Raw genomic sequence first — 21692 nt, 5'->3', positions numbered from 1 at the left:
TGTTCGTTTATGAAACCACAGGGACTCAACTAGTTCAAAAAAATTTCGAGGACTCATTGTGTCTCCGCCCTAAAACCACAGGGATGCAAACAACAATTTTCTCTTTTTTCTTTTTATTGAATATACATAAAGATAGATAAGTATTTAAAAACAATAATATCTAATTTCGTTGAAAACAAACATAATGTGGTGATGATATGACAATAGTATTGAGTTTTTTTATTAATTGAGTTTTGGTATTTATAAAATACTATACACGTTTTTAAATGTTTTTGGCTATTGATGCTCAAAGATTAATACAATCCAACTAAATCATATAGTTATTTAATTTATATTATGGAAGCTATTATATTTTAATTAAAATTGCAATTTGAAAATTTGTGTATGGAAACCAGTTAATGGAAAAAAAAATAGAGTTAGTGAAATAGCTAGGTGTAATGTACATAAAGTTTGGCAAGCTTAACACACAAGTTTGAATTTGAATCCCTCTAAGGGTGATTTGAATTCTATAACAAACCGTAACATACTAACCGAGCTTCCATTGCTTCTCCGACATAGTGTGCCGGTTTAAAACAACCAGTTATGTATCATTTATCAAAAATTGATAAATATGCCAATCTTTTTGATATATTTTTACCAGACATGGTTTATACAAAAATACTTTTTAGTATAAATATAAAAAAAAATTTGATTGGGCAAGGCTTCCTCCATCACTAGTGTATATTTAACGAGTACCTCTAGAATAAAAAGGAGGGCGGTGTTCACTAAGGGTATGTTTGGTTGGAGGTAATGGAATGAAGGGAGAATGGAATGAATAAAGGAATGGAATGGACAAGGGAATGAAATGGATCATTACCATTCATTTTTCTTGTTTGATTAACCTACATGAATGAAATCATTTATTAATTTTTATTGTTTAGCATTTAAAAAAATTGTAGAAATGAAATAGAAATAATAAAAAACTTCTATCTCAAAAAAGTGAATACTTTTTAAACAAAAAAAAAACCCTACAATGGCGATGGTCGTAGCTCCGGCGACGAAAATGGTGGTGGCGGTGGCGATGGTGGTGGCAACGGTGGTGGTGTCGGCGGAGTTGTTGGTGGTGCCGATGGTAGTGGTGGTGGTAGTTGTTAGGTGATGGTGTTGTTGAGAAAGTAGGGTGAATGAGGAATGAAATGAAAAAAAAAGAAGGGGGTGGGAAGGAATGGATTTGATGGAATGAGATTCCATGTGTAATGGATGATTCCATTCTATTGAGTAACCAGACACCACTTTTTTCATTCCTGCGTAATGAATCATTCCATTCCTATTGTCATTCCTGCGTACCAAACGCTACCTAACTTGTGCCCACAACGTATTCCACTAGGTGCGGTCTTATACACATTCAAAAAAAAGGATACACACATTAATCATTTTTAGTTATTTATTTGATTGTAATAAATAGAAACCAAACGTGGAAAGGGGCACTTGTTGAAAATAACACATAGTCCAACTACACAATTTCATAATATCCTGAAAGAAAAGAGGGGAAAATCCTCTTTTCAAAATTTTCAGATGCATCACGCAAATACGCTGCTTCAAACTCTTCACCGGCGTCCTAGTTTCCGGCCGACTCACCACCGCCGCCAACGGTCCACCACCACTACACCGCCTCCATTCATTCATTCATCCGTCTGATTCGTTTCGGTGAACTTCGAGGCTAGTTTCGTACTTTTCTCTTTTAAAGCCCTAAATATCCGTTCGCTTTATTCTTTCCGTTATCACGCTTTCCGTTAACATTTACCGTTGAATTAAAGTAGCGTGTAGTGGTTTTGAATTGAAATTGAGTAATTAACGCTCGTTTAGTTTGAATTTTGAATCGATCTGGTCGCCGTCGCTGTGTTTGGTTCGGAATTCAATTAGTGTGATTGCGAGTCGAATTGATAAGCGAGAGTATATTTGGTGTGGAATTTGAGATTCGAAGCATATAGTTGCGGTTTTTGACATAGGATGTTATTGCAAGTTTGGTATGTGACTTGATTGAGACTAAGTGTGGTGATTAGTTTGTGTTGTAAATTAGTGGCAATGGTAGTACTGATGTTGTTGAGTAGTTGAAGAAAGTTATGCTAGTACGGATAACTGGTAAATTAATGGGAGAAAGGGCCACTGCTGTGTTGATAATAATTAATCTAACAGCGGTGGGGAAATGCTTCCACAAGGTTCGGTTAGATGGTACCTATGCAGTCAATGTCGGTGCTATAGCGGCTATCAGACATCTAGTAGAATATCGGTACAGATAATGTCAACGATATTGACCGATATATCACCGATTTTCCTGGGATTAGTTTATCAAGTTTTAATGTTCAGTTTTAGACTTTTAGGGTTTTAAGTCTTGATCAGTTCCTACTTGCTACAATTGTTACTTTTTTAGTGTTTCGTAAGTTGCAAAAGGTTAATTTGTTAATGGTAGGAGAGTATACTAAATTGTTAGTGCTAAATTGCTATATATATGAATTCCGCATGATATTAAAATCACAGATATTCCACTGCGATAACTGATATCTCCAATATCGGTCCTTGACGTTTTTTCGCATTAACTGCATAGGATGGTATGGAATCTTTGTTTTAAATGTTTGAACTGGAAGTCAGTGAGTTTGTTCTTTGTCATGAAGTAACTGAGATCCAATTCAAAATTCTAAGTTTTGGTTACACGCTTACATGCCATATTTTGTAGTCAACTATGCCACATTTGGTGTACAGTTGTGCGTAAGACTGTAAACGTGTCAATTTTATTTCTATGTCGTAATTGTTCATGTCTAAGAATTCTCTGTGCATTTAAGTAGAATACTAATGTAACGCATCTGTCATAAATAAGCCACTGTGGATATCCGCACTGTGTGTAGAGAGATATTTTGTTTCTAACTCAGTTACCAATTTATGATTAAATATATCGTTGTCACATTAGCAATGATTTTTGTGCAATGAGGTATACTGATACACAGCCATAACGTGCACATGTTCAAACACGTAATCCAAATGTTATCAAAGAACATTAAATCATATGCCAAAGCTGTAGTACATCATTTTTATTGTCTTATTTTACATGCTAGTTGTTTATGTTCTAACTTTATAAAGCAAAACTTATTTTTCCATGACTAATTGCTCTTTACCTTTCAAATTTCTCTCTTTCAGACAAAGCAGCTGATTTGTTTGACAAGCTATGTCCCTTCTCAGTAGATTCTTCTATAGAAGACCGCCAGATGGCTTGCTTGAGCTTACAGATAGAATTTATGGTACTATAAGTTCCTTTTATTTTGTAAATATTTAATACCTTAAGTTGCTAACTAATGCATTTTATTTGTCACACATGTAGTTTTTGATTCTTGCTTTTCAACCGAAGTTCTACCTGAGGGACTGTACCAACTTTACTTGCATGAAATTAGTAATGAGTTACATGAAGAATTTCCCGAGTCATCTTTTCTTGCGTTCAATTTCCAAGAAGGTGAAAGAAGGAGCCAATTCTCAGAAATATTATGTGAATATGACATCACAGTCATGGACTATCCAAAACAGTACGAGGGTTGCCCCTTATTACCATTATCTTTAGTCCATCATTTTCTCCATTTATGTGAGAGCTGGCTTACGCTAAACAATAATCAAAATGTCATTTTGCTTCATTGTGAAAGAGGGGGCTGGCCTATTTTAGCATTTCTTTTAGCCAGCATCTTGATTTACAAAAAAATGCATACTGGAGAACGCAAGACTCTTGAAATTGTTTATCGAGAAGCTCCAAAAGGTTTATCTCAATTGTTATCACCTTTAAACCCGTACCCATCACAGCTTCGGTACCTGCAATATATATCAAGAAGAAATTTATCTGAAGAGTGGCCCCCACCTGAACGAGCTTTGTCTTTGGATTGTCTCATTCTTCGTGCTATTCCAAATTTTGATAATAAAAACGGATGCAGACCGATTATTCGAATTTATGGTAGAAATCTGCTAAGTAAAGACGGGCTTTTGACACAAATGCTGTATTCAACTCCTAGAAAAGGTAGAAATCTTCGGCATTACTGCCAGGTAGGACTTGCTTAATTTCCTTATAGTTTGATATATTTATCTTTTCTTTTAATGTGATTGACTAACAAATGAAGTTGCATTATGCAGAAACAAAGTGATGTTATTAAGATTGATATTCAGTGTATGGTGGAAGGTGATGCTGTACTAGAGTGTCTACATTTAGACGTTGATTCTGAAAGAGAAGTTATGATGTTTCGCATTATGTTTAACACCGCGTTTATCAGATCTAATATATTGATTCTTAACTGTGACAACTTGGACACTCTTTGGGACTCAAAGGCATGGTTTCCAAAAGGTTTTCGAGCTGAGGTGAATCCTACTTTTAGAAATTCAAAATTTTCTTTTGTTTTTTCACCCATAAAAAGCCCCCCTTTTCTTTAAATAAGTTCTATTTTAAGGTAACCAATATCAGGGAAGTCAACTTTTTTAAGGTACTGACACGTCATCCTGCATGTCAACATTTTGACCCGTAACCTGTAAGGAGTACATAACCTAAAACACAAATTTCTGAAAGTGTTTTTTATGGGTGAAAACAAAGTTGATTACTTCTTTATGCATTTAACCTTTTCGAAAAGAGATTTTTGTTTTATGTTTTCTTTGGCATATATTAGGTTCTTTTTGGAGACGTTGAGAATGTTTCAACACCTAAAGCGCCAACCACAATGTTGAACGGAGAAGAAAAAGGTGGCTTGCCTATTGAAGCTTTTAACAAAGTTCAAGAACTTTTTAATGGGATTGAGTGGGGTGATGGTGGTGATGATACTGCTTTATGGCTGGTCAAACAGCTGTCGCATTTAAATGATGCAAAAGAATTGTCAATGCTGAGGAATAAATTGGGTACATATTCATCACCTTTTGACTCCGAGGATGAAAATAATGCCTCTAGTGTTGCTGACAGTTTAGATTTTTTGGAATCTGAAAGGAGTAGTGATATACATAATGCATCGGTGGGTAACTTTTTTGATGAATCAATGGAGCATAAAATATCAGATGCAGTTGATTCAAGTGTTTCATCGTCTGGAAGTGGTGATATGTTGCCAAATGACACTTCAGTGTCTCCAAATAAAGTTTCGGTTGAAGATGTTTCAACTGGTTCACAACCATCTGAAACAGCTCCTGATTCGGATTCTTCTAGAGATGCTCCTCAAGCAGCCAATCCTCCGCTACCACCACCTCCGCTTTTGCCTCCTATCTCAACGAAAAGCCCACCGCTACCACCACCAAGACCGCTGGACTCTGCTTCTAGTTTTTCCAGAGGTCCGCCACCTCCATCACCACCTCCGCCTCCACTCTTTTCTTCTAACGGCCCTCCACCACCACCACCTCTGCCTCCACCTGTTTCTACTAAAGTCCCTCCACCACCACCTCCGCCGCCATTTGTTTCTTCTAAAGGCCCACCACCACCTCCGCCTCCACCTCCAGCTGTTTCTTCTAAAGTCCCTCCACCACCACCACCTCCTCCACTTGTTTCTTTTAAAGGCCAACCGTCACCTCCGCCTCTACCTCCACCTTCATCTGTTTCTTCTAGAGGCCCTCCACCACCCCCACCCCCACCTCCGCCACCAACTGTCAATAATGGTGTGACAACTAAAGCTAGTGCTATCTCAGGACCTCCACCACCACCAACTCCTCCACCTCCACCTCCGGGCCGCAATGGCCAAGGTGCACCGCCTCCTCCGCCTCCGGGCCGCAATGGTCAAGGTGCACCGCCTCCTCCACCTCCGCCTCCGGGTCGCAATGGTCAAGGTGCACCGCCTCCTCCACCTCCGCCTCCGGGCAGCAATGGTCAAGGTGCACCGCCTCCTCCACCTCCGCCTCCGGGCCGCAATGGTCAAGGTGCACCGCCTCCTACACCTCCGCCTCTGGGCCGCAATGGTCCAGGTGCACCGCCTCCTCCACCTCCGCCTCCGGGCCACAATGGTCCAGGTGCACCGCCTCCTCCGCCTCCGCCTCCGGGCCGCAATGGTCCAGGTGCACCACCTCCTGGTGCGCCGCCTCCACCTCCAGGACGCCCTGGTGCGCCACCTCCGCCTCCGCCTCCAGGTAACAGTGGTGGACCCGCTCCACCTCCACCTCCTGGACCAAAGGGCTCTAATGGGATGCAGCAACCTACCCCATCCAATAACCGGTTACGTTCTTCTGGTTCTCTAAGCAGCGGAAAAGGTAGAGTTGGTGGGGGTTCTTCAATTCCTCCTAAAAAAGCATCGTTGAAGCCCTTGCACTGGGTAAAAGTTACCAGAGCAATGCAAGGAAGTCTATGGGCTGATAACCAAAAACAAGAAGACCAGTCAAGGTAATTACTGTCATAGATCATAGTAACTAGTAAAAATACTATTTATTGGTCGTCTTGTGCAAATTGTTACCTGAAAGTATTTTTTTGTAGGGCTCCTGAGATTGATATATCAGAGCTTGAGAGTCTATTTTCAGCAGCTACTATTTCTGACAATACCAGCAAAGCTGGAGCTAGAAGAGGTTCAAAAATTAATAAACCTGAAAAAGTTCAATTGGTGAGTGGGCTTTCTTCTACTTAAACGTTTGACTGCGTAGATCGTTTGTCCTTTTTCATTTTCAAGGTCTAGCTAGATTACCCGAAAGGCATGCGGTATATGTTTAGCAAATTTATACAATGCTATTTCAAATTTGTTAACAGCTACTTTTTTTTTTCTTTTTGATATTGATTTTCAGGTTGATTTGCGTAGAGCATATAATTGCGAAATCATGCTTACAAAGATAAAAATTCCTCTGCCTGATATGCTCGTAAGTTGTAAATTCTATTTTCCCCAGCCACTATAATTCAGCATACATGCTTCTTATTCATTAAAGGATACCTTCTGGAAGGTTTGCTGACGAGCACAATCAAGGTTGTCCTTATCCTGATTTGGATAAGGACGAGGTCGATTATGTGCACGTGTGATATGCGCCTATCCTGAGGATGCGCGAAGTCTTCTCTTTATTCTCACGCGCAGATGTTTCATGCGCTGATGTGGTATGCGCAAGCATATGTAATATGCGCCGCGCGCAGATGTGATATGCGTGAGCATATATGATGCGTGAGCATGCGATATGCGCCACGCGCAGATGTGATATGCGTGAGCATATATGGTGCGCGAGCATGTGATACGCGTGAGCATATGTGATGCATGAGCATATGTGATATGCGTGAGCATATGTGATATGCGCCATGCGCATAGGTTTTGGCTTTGTGCCCTCATAATATCTTGATTTCAAGCCTCTTGTCTATATCTTGTGGGTTGACCCGCCTCGCTCGATGTTGAGGCGGGTACATACCTCTTCAAGTATATTGTGTATTGATCATATATCTAAAAGTAGAAGGTGCAAGTGATCAAGTGGCTATAACCACCATTGAAGGGGCCGTTGCCAAAGGAGCAGGTTGATTAATATTGATGTTTTATTATATTAATAGAAAGTATGGTTCTTGATTGCTTTGATATGTTGTTGTGAAGTTTGTTTGGATGGAAGTCCACCTGCATACCAGTTTGATGCAGGTTTTGGTGAAGGTGTTAACAATTGGTTGGTTCACATACAGGTTGTACATGTATTCTATATATACATAATTATGACTAGCTAGTGTATATGATATAATATTATGCATAAATTATAATATTAGGGTGTAGGATGGTGCAATTCGGTAAATGACTGTCGTACGCGGACATATAGTCTATATGGTTCGTCGAAGAAGATGAAGAGTTCCGACTATAACTTCACAGGGATTTTGAGCAATAAGCAAGAACTAAATCCAAGTAGGAACTATTTTTACGATTAATTATTAATTTTGGCCTATGTATGCAAGATGATATATCCTGATGATTAACGAAAGGTTATTGTACGTTTGTTTTCAATAGGCTTTTATAACTGGAATAGGGTGGCTATGAGGTATTGTGATGGGTCATCTTTTACTGGAGATATAGAAGCAGTTGATCCTGTAAGTCATGCATGCATATATTAGTCAAATTATGTAATAAAGGAATGACTTCTATCTCTGTTTTGAAGGCTACAAATCTTCACTTCAGAGGTGCAAGGGTGTTCAATGTCATTATAGAAGAGTTACTTGGCAAAGGAATGAAATCTGCATCAAATGTAAGTAAAATTCTTTAACTTATATGCTCTTTGTTTCTAGTTTACTAAACTTAAAGAGTCGTTGCGAAAAGGCTCTTTTGTCAGGGTCTTCTGCCGGTGGATTGGCTTCCATACTCCATTGTGATAAGTTCAAAGCATTATTTCCGTCTAGTACCCGAGTAAAATGTTTTTCTGATGCCGGTTATTTTACTCATGTGTAAGTCGACCCTCTAATGCCCTTATTGATCGAGACACATAAGTCTCATATCAAACGTTAATTGTTCTCATGCTAAATAGTAATTACCCTTAACAGAAAAGATCTCTCCGGAGAATATAAGTTCGAGGGATACTATGATCAAGTGGTTACATTACATGTACAACCCTCAACTCTTAGTATACATCCCACATTTTGCTAAAGCCTACGAATATAATTAAGATGTTTGTTGTAATAAAACTTGCAATCATGCAAATTAAGTGAAAGTTATGTTTATAGGGATCATCAAAGAACTTGTATCACGAATGTACTTCAATAATGAAGCCTAGTTTGGTAAGCATTGCTACTATAATAACTCTTAAGAGGAATAGTACTAATCATAGTTTACTAATACATATGTTGAAATCCTAATGTCATTGTGCACACAGTGCTTCTACCCACAGTTTGTCATGCCATATGTCCAAACACCTGTATTTATATCGCACTCAACCTATGATACATACTTGAATGTTATATCATGATTAACTGACTTAACTGGATTACATCTTATACTTGTGATTCTTCTATTTTAAGGTACAAAACATCTTTGCCACGCCACAAGCCGATCCTAGTGGACAATTCGCCAAGTGCAAGCAAGATATAAACGCGTGTTCACCTGACCAAATTCAAAAGCTACAAGGTCAAAATTTTTTTCTTATTTGGTTAATTACTTCATAGAACACACTAGCTTGTTACCGTGTTTGTCGTTTAGATTTTAGATCTGAGTTTTTAGAAGCCCTTTTGGTGGCTCAAAATGGTACATCAAGAAGAGGATGGTTTGTTAACAACTGTTTTACTCATGGTCAATGCGAATATCAAACAAAGTGGTTAGGAAACCCTTCTTCAAAACTGAATCATAAGGTAAGTATGGCTATCTTTGATTGATGCATCATTGTTCTAGCCTCTATCTCAATCTATATATTATCTTGTAACATGCATTTTTTCACAGGCTATTGCGGAGGCGGTTGGTGATTGGTTTTATGATAGAAATGCGGCAGTCCAACTGCTTGATAACCAAAATGTGCTGCCACACTATTGCATCAATTAGTCAATGATTTATGTATAGTTTTATTGGGATGAACGGAGTTGAAAATCACATATGTGATATACTTATTATTGATCATGACTAATGCACATCTTTATGCACGTTTCTTGCTTTTTGTTACTAACTAGCATTATGCCCCCGCCGCGTTACGGAGGGAGTGTAAAATCATGTCAAGTAGCACCCGTGCCACACCACCGCTAGCAACCACCAACGCCGGAAAAAACTCGTATAAGAAGGAAATGGCAAAAACAAAAAACATAAAAAAATATAACCGAACAAAAAGTAGACGTAATAACATTGAACTACGCACGCGAAACATAAAACATAGAGAACAATACTAAGTCGATCTAGACAAAAGTTGATAGCCTTTTATACTTGTAACAACGTTAAACAACAAAAATAAATAAAAATAAAAACGTTGAAAAACACACGAACGTTTCGATGTGTTAACTTGAAAAAGGTTAGACCGAAACATAAAACAAAAATTTTTCAAAAAATGAAAAGTATAAGAGACCAAAGTTGAAAGTAAAACTTTGAACCACACACGCACGTTTCGACGTATTAACTCGCAAAATTTACACCGAAACATAAAACAAAAAATTTGAAAAGGATGAAAAGTATAGAAGACTAAAATTAAAAGTAAAAAAGTGTTGATGTTGAATTGTAAAATTGTAAAACTAATGGGTTAAAAGTAAAAGACTAAAATAAAAAAAAAAAACAAAACAAAAGTGAGTACAACTCACTAACGACTAATGTACAAACCATAATGCATACATATGTTGCTAATTGTATATATATATAATTTTAGTTGAAGTACTTTTAAAAAATATGAATTGGGTAAACTGCTTTTAAAGCATGTTAAAATGACTGTTTTGATCATAATTAACTCATAACAAAATCACCAAGACACCAACTATATTTGTTTTATGTTGGTGTTGGGTGGAAATGGTTGTACGTGGATGTCATACCGGGGGCGATTGGGACTTGGGAGGTGGTAGTGACACTGGCGTGACTGATAGGTGAGCCCAATAAAGGTGGCAACGACTACATATGAGATCTTGTTGATGGAAGATGGTGACGATAAAGAAAGTTTACGCATTTGTCCGCTATACTCTATTATTTGTTTTTCTTGGACATGATACAACTATTACCAAAAATATATATGTTTCCACAACTCAAACAATTAACTAGGGGTGTGCATGGGTCGGTTTGGGGCGGTTTTGAGCCAAACCCATAACCATAACCGATATGTTGGTTAATGGATAACCATAACGATAACCGACGCATTACGGCGGTTTTGGTTAATCGGTTTTATAGGTTATAGTGAGACGATTATGGGTCGGGTTAACCGTAACCAAAACAATGTAATTGGGCCTAAAATTTGGTACCAAAACGACATGACATAATCTAGCAAAGTATATAATCCTTAATATTCAAAAAAAGAATGACACTATATAATCCAACAATGAAATTCAATTTAACTTGATTACAAACGTTGAACCAAAAACATCAAATGATATATATTCCAACAACATGTTTGGTGAAAGTTAATCCCAAACATATTTGGTTAAATAAATGGGTCGGTTCGGTTATAGCGGTTTTGAAATTATCTTTAACCAAAACCGACCCATATTTGGCGATTTTTAAAAATTCATTAAATCGACCCACCGGTTGTGTCGGTTATCAGTTAAAACCGGTTCGGTTATATCAGTTATGGTTCGGTTTAATGGTTATGGCGGTTAAGTTGCTCACCCTACAATTAACTATATAAAACATCTCATGATTGAAATTTGTTTTAGTTAATGCCATCATCATAATATTAAACATATAAAAATTTTTAACAACATAAAGCATCAATTTAAATTTCTTTGCTAGTAGTAGGACTTAAACCCAAGATCTTGGTGTTAAAAGACTTTGTCTCTACTATTGGACACCACCCCAGTGACTTCTTTTATTTCTAACAAAGAGAATTATAATATAATACAACAATAAATTTCTATTAAATTTTAAATTTTTTGTTCAAATTTAGCATAAAAATACTTCAATAAGTCAGTAACTGACCTATAAAAAGATATGCCTTTTAAACAAAAGAAAATAAAATAAACATCGTTGATATATCATAAGGACCGGATGACATGGATATTGACGACAAGAAAATAACTAACACTACTATCAAAAAGTCTTACCATGCGAATGACTAATTTTCATCTTATGCATAGGACATTTAAAATGATGTGGCATGTTGTGGCGTGCATAGGGCTGTAAGTGGACATAACTGAACAGGACGAGACATTGTCGGTGTTCATCCGTTAGGCTTTTGCCATACAAACAGACGGTTCACAGACACTCTACGAACAAAAGTTCGTGCCTGTGTCTGTTCATTAAAGAACTGAGTTTGCCTGCGTCTGTTTGTGTCCATTCACTAGTATTGTAAATAGACGCTAACGGACACTAATGGACAACCAAACACGAATGGACAAATAAACACCAATAAACATTAATTGACAAATAAATATAAACATATCAAAATTCTTAGCATAAATACTAATGACCATTACACCACATGATATCCAAATACTTAACAATAAACATAGTAATCAAACACACATTCAAATCAAAATAATGTTTTGGAGTTCAAAATCCACAAACTTCTAGTGTTTCACGAGAAACAAGCTTCAAATTCTTGATTCTTTAAGGAATTTCAATATACACAACACTATTAAATGGACGTGACCGGACTATTGAACGAACGTGGCCTTTGTTTGTGTTCATCCGTCAAGCTTACCGAGCAAAATTTTTATGTTTGTGTCCGGTTTGTTTATTAAACAGACAAACCTAAACGAACTTTCAACTGAACTGATGGCTGGATGTCCGGTTTGCTTACAGCCCTAGGCGTGCACAACTAATTTCACATATACCTAGGGCCGACCCAAGGGTGGGGCTAGGTGGTCGACGGCCCTAGGCCCGACACTCCGTTACGCCCGAAATTTTATTATTTTTTAAATTATATGTATTTTTATGAAAAACGATATGTATATTTAATGTTTAAACTCAATAACATAACAACTAGTTTGGTCTAGTGCAAAGAGGTATGACCCTCAACCAAAAGGTTGTGGGCTCCAATCTCATTTCAGGTATTTTTAAGCCTATTTTTATCAACGTTAGGTCTCCAAGGCCGAGTACTCCCCGAGTACTCGTTACAAGGTATGGCGCCGAGGAGAGTTTCTTCAACTCCGCATAGTTACTAAAAATCGATCAAATGTGGTCAATCGAGCCAGAATCACATCTAGTCGATTAACTTGGACCATTTTTTATATAAAAAAGAAAACATAATTCATATTTCTATAATATTATAAAAAAATGTCACTTTCTTTTGTTAATGATTAGCAAATTTTAGAATAATTTAGTATTTAAAAATATATATTCTCTTTTTTATATCGATATTCATTTATTTTGTTATAAATATTAGCATATTTATGATATTTGACATATATTTAATATCCAAAAATTAATTTTCTTTATATTCACCATTTCTAAGTACTCTCCGAGTACTCCCCAAGTACTTTGAGTATACCCAACTCCCCAGTCGGCCGTCTAAGGTCCGCCTAACGACTTTTGCAACCTTGATTTTTATACAAAAGTTTTGACACAACCCAAATCATAATCAAGTAAGCCCATTTAAAAATTAGATTGTTTAAACCCAACAAAATACTACTTAAACTTGAGACTCAAAAACATTTTCGCCTTCAGTCCAAAATGTTTTTTAAGTTCTCGGAGCCGGCCCTACATATACCTATACGTATCATATGACGTTAATTAGCCGCGTTATCCAGTTATAACCGATCCTTAATTAAAAAAAAAAAAAAGGCTGTGGAAAACATCCCTAACATAGGGAAAGGCAGGGGAGTGGTGCGTCTAATGTTTCCTGAGAGGAAGCCACCTGGTTACAAACGTGTCACCACCTCTAGCCCCCTACCCAACCGCCTCCCATCTCCTTTATTATTATTATTATTACTATTCGTCGCCGATCCTCTCTACCTCTTCCACTCATGAGAAACAATAATGCGGTTGCACGCTTCAACCGTCAAATTGCCGCTGCAATTACGAAAACAGGTGTGCCTAGGTTTCCTTTTTTTAATTGATTCCTATCATTCGCAATTCCTTTTCACGGTGCCTTTAAGCTGGATAATTCTAATTAAGTCATTTTGGGGATAATATTTATGCTTAATTGAATTCAAATAGTTATCTGTTTTAAAATGTTTATTATTGTTATTATTCTAATTTGACATTCATCCTCAAGTATTTATCGTATTAGAGAATATGATTATTGTTTCTGCCTTTGCAGCTTTACAGAATGCACATTCATTTGGGACTCCTCTTCACCACAGAAGGTGACTTGTTGATTCATTCTTTTATGTAATTTTATTTAGGGCTGACCAAATACTGTATCATTACCGAATATCGAACCGTTAACCAAACAAAACTGACAAGTGAATCTGATTAACCAACCATTCGAAACCAAACCGAGCCTTGCATATTTGTGTTTTTCCAATTTTTGTACCTCCGTTTCCAACTTCGAACGTTTGAATTCGTGCTGCACTTGTCTGTAATCAAGCTTGGAACCGCCATATATCTTCTTCCAAACTTCATAATTGAGCTTCGTACATCATAACCAAACCATTTTTAACTGGAACAAAAGGGAAAAAAATACATTGGACAATTGACCGAACTAAACCGAAACCAACCCATAACCAATGGCTAACCGAGCATTCAGTTATGGTTATGGTTAACTAATTAAGCAACCTTCTATTACTGAAGCTCGGTTATGGTTATGGTTAAGCAATCATAACTGAACTGAACTGAATTTGGACACCCCTAGTATGTATTGTGTTAACTGTTGTTAAGTTCATATTGATTTATAATTTAGCGTCTGTTACAGTTACTCAACAAGATTCTCTAGTGTACATGGGGAAAAACCCTCAGCAGAGTATGCCAAGTTAAGAAAGGAATCACTTGAAAGTGAATTTGGAAATGCGCTTACTTCTCGGTCCAAACGTCTCTCAATGTACTATAGTTTTGGCCCATTCTTGGCTTTGTATAGAGCTGCATATATTTCATATGAGGTCTTCAAGCTTACTTTGAGCCATTTTTTCATTCATGACATTAAAAAACGTTCAGCAAAGGTATAAATGATTGATCTAGATATTATATTTAGCAGTTAGATAACATAATATATCAAGTATCCTTAAACATGTAACCGGTTAATGCAGTTTTGTGATACCCTTATCCGATTGGGTCCTTTTTATATCAAGGTAAGTCCTCTGAATGTTAGTTTTTATGCAGTTTTGCAGATGTATTTACTTTAATCAATCGTTTACTTGCCTTTTGACTGCCAGCTAGGACAGGCGCTTAGCACAAGGCCAGATATATTACCATCTGTATACCGTAACGAGCTCGCTAAACTACAGGCATGCACCTTAAACTATAACGTTTTTAAGAATTTTCATTTTCTTGCTTTAAGGTTTACAAATTACAGTTGTTAAATTGATTGTCTATCAGGATCAAATACCTCCATTTTCAACAAAGGTTGCAATCCGATCTATTGAAACTCAATTAGGTGCTCCAATATCAGAAATCTTTGCTGACATCAGCCCGGAACCGGTTGCTGCAGCCTCTTTAGGGCAAGTGTATAAAGGTTAGATATTTTAAGGTTGTGAAATGAAGTAGTTAGATATTTTGAGGTTGCATTTGTTAATCTAATAGGCTTTCGTGGTTACTTCAAGTTTGCAGCTCATTTGCATACAGGGGAGTTAGTAGCTGTAAAAGTGCAAAGGCCCGGCATGTCACTTTCTTTGACCCTTGACGCCTTGTTGTTTAACATGATCGGGGGTCAGTTAAAGCGGTTTGCTAAAGCAAGAAGGGACATTATTGTTGCAGTCAATGAGACGGTGAGTCATCTGCAAATACAACAGTTTTTATTTCAATTTTGTTTCGTATGTTATTTTTCGTATCTTAAGATTTTGATTGAATAGGTTAGACATATGTTTGAAGAAATCGATTACATCCTTGAAGGACAAAATGCTGAGCGATTTGCTTCTCTGTATGGTTTTCGTGACTGTAAGTAATCTTTAATTATTATAATGCAGCTTCTTATGTGTCATTAATTACTTATTATTGGTCCGAATAGCTAGTTTTGTGATGATTATTGCAGCTCAACAGGAAGACACATACCCGCAAGAAAAATGGGTTAAAGTTCCAAAAATATATTGGAACTATACACGAAAAGCTGTGCTTACAATGGAATGGTTGGATGGTATCAAGCTTAATAATGACGCTGCATTAAAGGCGGCCTCTTTAAACCGAAAAGAACTAATAGATAAGGTAACTTAATACATTTTCCTGATTTAAGCAACCAGTTGTAAATAAGGCATAAAGTAGAAGCCAACTTCAAATGTATTACCGAATTTAGAAACCAAGTTCTAGTTTATTACAATGGAAGCAGTGAATGACCTGTTCAACATGCTGACATGGCATCTTATTTGACATTTTAGTGTGTATATGATGGCGACTGGCGACTGATGTGGCATCTTATAGTTACTTTTTGAATATAAATTAAAAGGCAAAAGGATTATTTTTAGAACTTGTAAACAGATTTAATTATTCGCTAAGCATTTTTGTGAATGTATCTGTCTGGTGGCTAGCATGGGGCATGAACTGGTGCCATGTCAGCAATCCACAGGTAAAAGAAGCTAAATGCAACTGTTAATTGATTGTAGGTTGGTTTCTATTTTATTCTAATTCTAATTTTGTTGCTAACATCAGGAAAAAGGTATAAAGTTTTGTTTCTATTGTGTTTAAATTGATGCTGTGTTTGGTAAAGTGCATTTTTTCATGAAGGTTCAGTTGGACCCGAATGTTTATTTTGTTCACTGAATTTAGCCTTCTAGGGTTTGTACTGCTCCCTGATGCAATTACTCGAGGTGGGGTTTTTTCATGCGGACCCGCATCCGGGAAACCTTGTTGCTACAAAAGAGGGTGCTCTTGCTTACTTTGACTTTGGGATGATGGGGGATATTCCACGTCATTACCGTGTTGGACTTATTCAAGTGGTAATTATTATTATTATTATTATTGTTGTTGTTGTTGTTGTTGTTGTTATTTTCGTCTTCTCAGCAAGTTTCGCTGTTTCGGTTCCTGTTTCTTTTTTTATTTAATTATTTTTCATCAGCTTGTACACTTCGTGAATCGTGACTCTCTTGGTTTGGCCAATGATTTTCTATCTTTGGGGTTTCTTTCGGAAGGTGTCGATATGCAGTTGGTTTCCGATGCACTTAAAGCATCATTTGGTGATGGCACCCGACAGTCCCAAGATTTCCAGGTTCCAATTATAAAAATTATATTATATTCTGATAGTATTTGTTTGTGTTTGTGAAATTTGGCTAATGCTGAAAATTTGACTTTTTTGTTTTGGAAGGCGATAATGAACCAACTTTATGATGTTATGTACGAGTTCAACTTTGCACTTCCTCCCGATTACGCGTTGGTAATTAGGGCACTCGGCTCACTCGAAGGGACCGCTAAAACATTGGACCCTGAATTTAAGGTTGTTGAGAGTGCATACCCTTTTGTTATTGGACGTCTTCTAGTGGACCCCAGTCCCGACATGCGGAAAATATTAAGAGAACTTCTCATTCGTAACAATGGTTCCGTTAGATGGAACCGTTTAGAACGCCTGGTAACTTCTTTAATCCTCAAAAGTTGAAGCATGCATAAATTTATATCTAAAACACGTGTAATGTTTTCATTTTGGTCGGTCCAGGTGGCAGCAATATCTAAACAGTCGAATAATGAATCTGATAAAGATGCCAAGAAACCGTCCACGAGTCCACTTGAGGGGAATTCATTCGATATGCATTCGGTTGTTGCTGCTACCGAAGATCTTATAAAGTTTATCCTATCTGATAAGGCTTTTCGTGTGCGTCTTTTTATCATACGCGATATAGTCTCAGTGGCAGATATATTTCTTCAAGATCAAGTTACTTCTTGCGTGTTTGATGAGAATCTTGAGCCAAGGTTTACAGTGGAATCTGAGGTTGGTTTGAATATATATATTTGCTCATAACTTCATATATTTTGCTTTATTCTGATTATTCTGATTATTATTATTATTATTATTATTATTATTATTATTATTATTATTATGTTTGCAGGGGCATGCTACTCTGAAAAGGGTGGTTAATGGATTTTTCTACTTTTGGCAAGCTGTGAAAATGGCACCGGATGCATGGACGGCCATGATCATTCGGATGGCGTTGAACCCCGAGATTCATAGATTTTGTTTTGATATAGTTTCGGCCTTGTTCTTGCATTCTAACCGTAGGATTCCCGACACAATGTGGATTTGTATATCCAGATTTCTTCACAAATTAGCGCGATCTTAGCGATTATGAAAGTGTGTATATGCTGATGATTATGGTACATTTTTATAGGAATCAACTGACCATTATGATGAAATGAGGTTGTTGAAGATAAGTTTCATATGAGATTGATGGTATTTTAGTCATTTCCATATGTAAAAACTAGTTTTGTGCCGAGAAACAAATAACCAAGATGATAAGATAGTAAAATTTTGTTTTGTAGGATTCTTTTTTTTTTGTTTGTTTTTAAATTGCCTTGTTTTGTAAGGTTACATCATGTCTGTCAGCTACGCTTGTCCACTGTATATAATAGAAACAAAACCACTATTTCAAGATTTGTTTTTCTTTAATATCCAGGTCATAACATTTCAATTGAGAGTTGGGAGTAATTTCCTTTGATTTTCGCATCTATCTCATTTTCTTTTCGCCGTAGGCTACACGAATTATTATTATTATTCTTATTCTGAATTCTATGGTGGAGTTGAACGTATTGACTTTTAAAATATGCTTTATTTTTAAAGAAATGCAAAATTGATCATATTTATATAATATAAATAACTAGTTCAGTAATTTTTCATAAAAATATTATAATAACTTTCATGATATATATGTATTTCTTTTAAACAAAAACTGACAATATTTTTGATTCATAGTAAAGAAATAAACTAATAAATAGAACACAGAAGGTGAGAGATTAATAGATTATACACACATCCTCACTTTGTTGATTAGTTCCTATTGATTTGAAAACTATACGTCAGTATAAAATAGTTTATACGCCCATAGACCGTAGGGTATTCAAGAACTACGTATCTACATAACAAAGCTATAAATCTTATATCAAAATATCAAATTTATACGTTCATATACCATGTGAAATGACTCACGATAAGAAAAAACAATAAATAGAAATAAACTTTTAGCAAAATCCGGGTAACAACTAATATTATTCCAAAACAACATTGTCATTTCACTTGTTTTTCATGTTCCTAGTACACATCCATAATCATGAGCCACGATAAAATGAACCATACAAAATATTCTTAAAAAACAAAAAGTTAAAAGCATTAAATTATTTAACAACAAAAAAAGGTACTCTTTGGTGCCGGTGACTCGGTGAGTAATAATAATAATAATAAATAATATTAAACCATAGCATTAATTCCAGCAAGCATCCACCACCAGAGCTTCTTCGCTTACCGATGATGCAAACACCCCATGAAACCATGACCGAGGTTGCCAACGGCGATAACACAAATGCTTCAGAGGTTCTTCTTTGTCTTCTTTTATTCATTTTGCTGATAAATTTGCAACTTTTGCTTCTGGGTTTTATGTTTTTGGTTAAATCTTGAACTATTATCAATTACCCAGATTCAGATTACCTCAAATTTCTGGGATCTTTGCTTGCATGTTTCTTGGGGTTGAATCTTGATTGACCCTAGATCTTTTAGGGTTTTTAAAAAAAAATCATAATTTTATTAGATCTTTTGATATTTTAAGAAACCCTTTTGTACCTTGATTTTACTTGTTTGATGATTTGTTTGAACTGTATAAATTTGTTGAATTTATACTGCAAATAGTCAAATGTTAAATTTTTAATTGAATAGTCAAATGTTACATTTTTTTATTTCATCCTTGTCACCATTCCTTAGTTCCAATTATAACATCAAATAATACAAACTAGATGTATATGTTTAGAATGTTACAAATAATAAAATACATAACTTGTTACATCAATTACAATTGGTAATTTTTGGTATTTGCAGATTGATATTAGTGTGAAAGATCCCGCAAACGAAGCGAAAAGTACCGAAAAAACCACACGTCAGTCGGATTTGTCCCTAAACATACCCCCGAGACATTCGAATTTTGGTAGTAGAAATGGGAAGGCTTCACTTCACTCTCCCGGTATTTCATCCAATGGCGGGCCCATGTCTCGGGGCATATTTAGAGGTTTAAGCTTTAAAAAGAAGCACCCTGCTGATGGTGAAAGTAGTTCTCTTCTTCACCCTGACACAAACGCACAACCACCCGACAGCCCTGCGGTTACCAATATTATGTCGAGTTTATATGGGAAAAGATGCACGTCTCTTCCGGTCAAACACGGGTCAAACCCCTCCCCTTCCGCCACTACCCCCGTGTCAGCTAGGACATATAGTGAACAACAAAAAACACAGGTATGATATTCCTTACAATTCGCATAATACAATATAATATGATATGCTCGCGTTTATTTATTAAAAGTTAATAAATTGCAACGACTGTTGGCAGACAAGGACGGTGCAACCTTCGGTTTCGAGGTCGCTTTCTGTGCCTGGGAGGAATATTGTTATTGTAAGATCGGTTTCATTTGCAGTCCGTATAGATAATGATCAAATTGATAATCATGATGGTATGTTCAACTCTTATATTTGAATTAAAATCATTACTTATAATTTGCTTTTTAACTTATTAGAGATAATATCTATATTGAAATGAAGATGAAATCAGCACGGTTCAAGTGGAAAATGATGAGGAGATTGATGAGGAAGAAGCGGTTTGCAGGATTTGTTTTGACACATGTGATGAAGGGAATCAACTTAAAATGGAGTGCAGTTGCAAAGGTGCACTTAAACTCGTGCACGAAGAATGTGCGATTAAATGGTTTAGTGTCAAAGGGAATAAGAACTGTGACGTCTGTGGTCGGGAAGTTTCAAATTTACCGGTTACTTTGCTTCGTATGTCAAGTCATGTTCAAAGACAAAACGTAACTGCACAAAATCATCAGAATTTGGATTCAGGAACCATAAGGTCGGTTTGGTCTGTTCATAAGTTTTAATACTTTTATGTAGTTATTAAATCAAATTTATTTTGTTTATACAGTGCTTGGCAGGATTTTGTGGTGCTAGTTTTGATTAGTACAGTTTGCTACTTCTTTTTCCTCGAGCAGCTTCTGGTGAGTCGTGTTATGTACTTATGTGTTATATCTAATTATTTATTCTGTTTTTTTAATATTTGACCGAACGTTTGTTGTAGATTAATGACCTGAAAACGCAAGCTGTGGTGATTGCTGCGCCATTTTCTTTTACATTTGGTCTTCTATCGTCTACATTTGCGGTTATTCTAGGTATGATCTGTTTATAGCTTTCGCGTTATTAAATGTGGCAAACTTGCAATAATATATACTTATCATGAGCTTGTTCAATTGCAGCAATCAAGGAGTATATTTGGACATATGCAGCTCTTGAATTTGCACTTGTGGCTATAATTCTGCACTTGTTTTATTCTTGGGTAAGTTGGTCTCTATATATTTGAAAAAAATACATAATACATAAAATAAAATGTATTAATAGTTTGTCTTGTTTGTTGCAGCTTCAGTTGAAGGCGATCTATGCTTTAATGTTATCTTCGGTTTTGGGGTTTGGATTGGCTATGACTCTCAACGCGTTGTACATCCGCTACTATGTTTGGCAGGCTCAAGTGCTGCCTCGGGAATCTAATGCGGTTTGATTATTAAAAGAAATATATTATAGATTTTGTATCGGTGTAAATATATTGGCACTCGGATTATTGAGAGGTTAATGTGTTTGTACTTAGTTGTGTTTCTTGATAGGAATCCAAGATGTGATGAATTATCATCTTTTAAGAAGAAGATGCATTTGAGGGTTGCTTTGCTTGTTGGTGGCCTATACATGATGCTCACTTTAATATATGCATTTTATTAACTTCTAAATTAGTCAACATCAAGATATAAAAGTAGGACTGTCAAGTGAACATAAAACTGTTTTATTGATTTTATTTGTCTTAAGTGATTTTATTTGTCTGAAATTGATTTGCTTGAATAAAAGAAACATTAATTAAACAA

At 36.3% G+C, this 21692-nt stretch overlaps 3 protein-coding genes across 3 annotated transcripts; all 3 read left to right on the top strand.

Annotated features, from left to right (window-relative positions):
* Window positions 1-2568: 2568 nt before the first annotated feature.
* On the top strand, window positions 2569-9515 carry LOC143543835 (formin-like protein 3). The gene is made up of 18 exons (XM_077036065.1): window positions 2569-3272; window positions 3353-4056; window positions 4144-4365; window positions 4668-6349; window positions 6440-6563; window positions 6742-6820; window positions 7333-7446; window positions 7521-7603; window positions 7685-7817; window positions 7920-7999; window positions 8068-8154; window positions 8226-8350; window positions 8447-8507; window positions 8627-8680; window positions 8776-8856; window positions 8921-9026; window positions 9099-9247; window positions 9336-9515. Exons 1-18 carry the CDS (start codon window positions 3200-3202, stop codon window positions 9432-9434), a joined length of 4056 nt encoding a protein of 1351 aa, XP_076892180.1. The 5' UTR covers window positions 2569-3199; the 3' UTR covers window positions 9435-9515.
* Window positions 9516-13751: 4236 nt separating this feature from the next.
* On the top strand, window positions 13752-17872 carry LOC143543839 (uncharacterized). Its single transcript, XM_077036067.1, has 13 exons — window positions 13752-13822; window positions 14371-14614; window positions 14702-14743; window positions 14828-14899; window positions 14991-15126; window positions 15222-15379; window positions 15464-15548; window positions 15643-15812; window positions 16379-16540; window positions 16660-16809; window positions 16906-17166; window positions 17251-17523; window positions 17642-17872. The coding sequence occupies exons 1-13, from the start codon at window positions 13752-13754 to the stop codon at window positions 17870-17872; spliced, it is 2055 nt and encodes a 684-aa protein (XP_076892182.1).
* A 1139-nt stretch (window positions 17873-19011) lies between these two features.
* LOC143543820 (uncharacterized) lies at window positions 19012-21444 on the top strand. Its single transcript, XM_077036057.1, has 8 exons — window positions 19012-19116; window positions 19615-20025; window positions 20120-20240; window positions 20329-20638; window positions 20711-20783; window positions 20864-20954; window positions 21039-21118; window positions 21200-21444. The coding sequence occupies exons 1-8, from the start codon at window positions 19051-19053 to the stop codon at window positions 21335-21337; spliced, it is 1290 nt and encodes a 429-aa protein (XP_076892172.1). The 5' UTR covers window positions 19012-19050; the 3' UTR covers window positions 21338-21444.
* Window positions 21445-21692: the final 248 nt, after the last annotated feature.

The sequence above is a fragment of the Bidens hawaiensis genome, unplaced genomic scaffold (genome assembly GCF_021521415.1).
Source record: "Bidens hawaiensis isolate Kalapana, Puna unplaced genomic scaffold, B.hawaiensis_p1.1 tig00013302_1, whole genome shotgun sequence".
In the NCBI taxonomy this organism is placed as follows: domain Eukaryota; kingdom Viridiplantae; phylum Streptophyta; class Magnoliopsida; order Asterales; family Asteraceae; genus Bidens; species Bidens hawaiensis.
This window is presented reverse-complemented; position numbering and strand designations above follow the sequence as displayed.

What these genes read in the sequence shown, in the direction of transcription:
- LOC143543835 (XM_077036065.1), top strand. Translation starts at nt 3,200, where the DNA reads ATGTCCCTTCTCAGTAGATTCTTCTATAGAAGACCGCCAGATGGCTTG. An exon ending in AAACAAGAAGACCAGTCAAG is followed by an intron (nt 6,350 to 6,439) that starts GTAATTACTGTC and finishes ATTTTTTTGTAG; the next exon opens with GGCTCCTGAGATTGATATAT. An exon ending in GCCTGATATGCTCGTAAGTT is followed by an intron (nt 6,821 to 7,332) that starts GTAAATTCTATT and finishes CTCGATGTTGAG; the next exon opens with GCGGGTACATACCTCTTCAA.
- LOC143543839 (XM_077036067.1), top strand. Translation starts at nt 13,752, where the DNA reads ATGATTATTGTTTCTGCCTTTGCAGCTTTACAGAATGCACATTCATTT. An exon ending in TTAAAAAACGTTCAGCAAAG is followed by an intron (nt 14,615 to 14,701) that starts GTATAAATGATT and finishes CGGTTAATGCAG; the next exon opens with TTTTGTGATACCCTTATCCG. An exon ending in TGGGTCCTTTTTATATCAAG is followed by an intron (nt 14,744 to 14,827) that starts GTAAGTCCTCTG and finishes TTTGACTGCCAG; the next exon opens with CTAGGACAGGCGCTTAGCAC.
- LOC143543820 (XM_077036057.1), top strand. Translation starts at nt 19,051, where the DNA reads ATGATGCAAACACCCCATGAAACCATGACCGAGGTTGCCAACGGCGAT. An exon ending in GTGAACAACAAAAAACACAG is followed by an intron (nt 20,026 to 20,119) that starts GTATGATATTCC and finishes GACTGTTGGCAG; the next exon opens with ACAAGGACGGTGCAACCTTC. An exon ending in TTGGATTCAGGAACCATAAG is followed by an intron (nt 20,639 to 20,710) that starts GTCGGTTTGGTC and finishes TTGTTTATACAG; the next exon opens with TGCTTGGCAGGATTTTGTGG.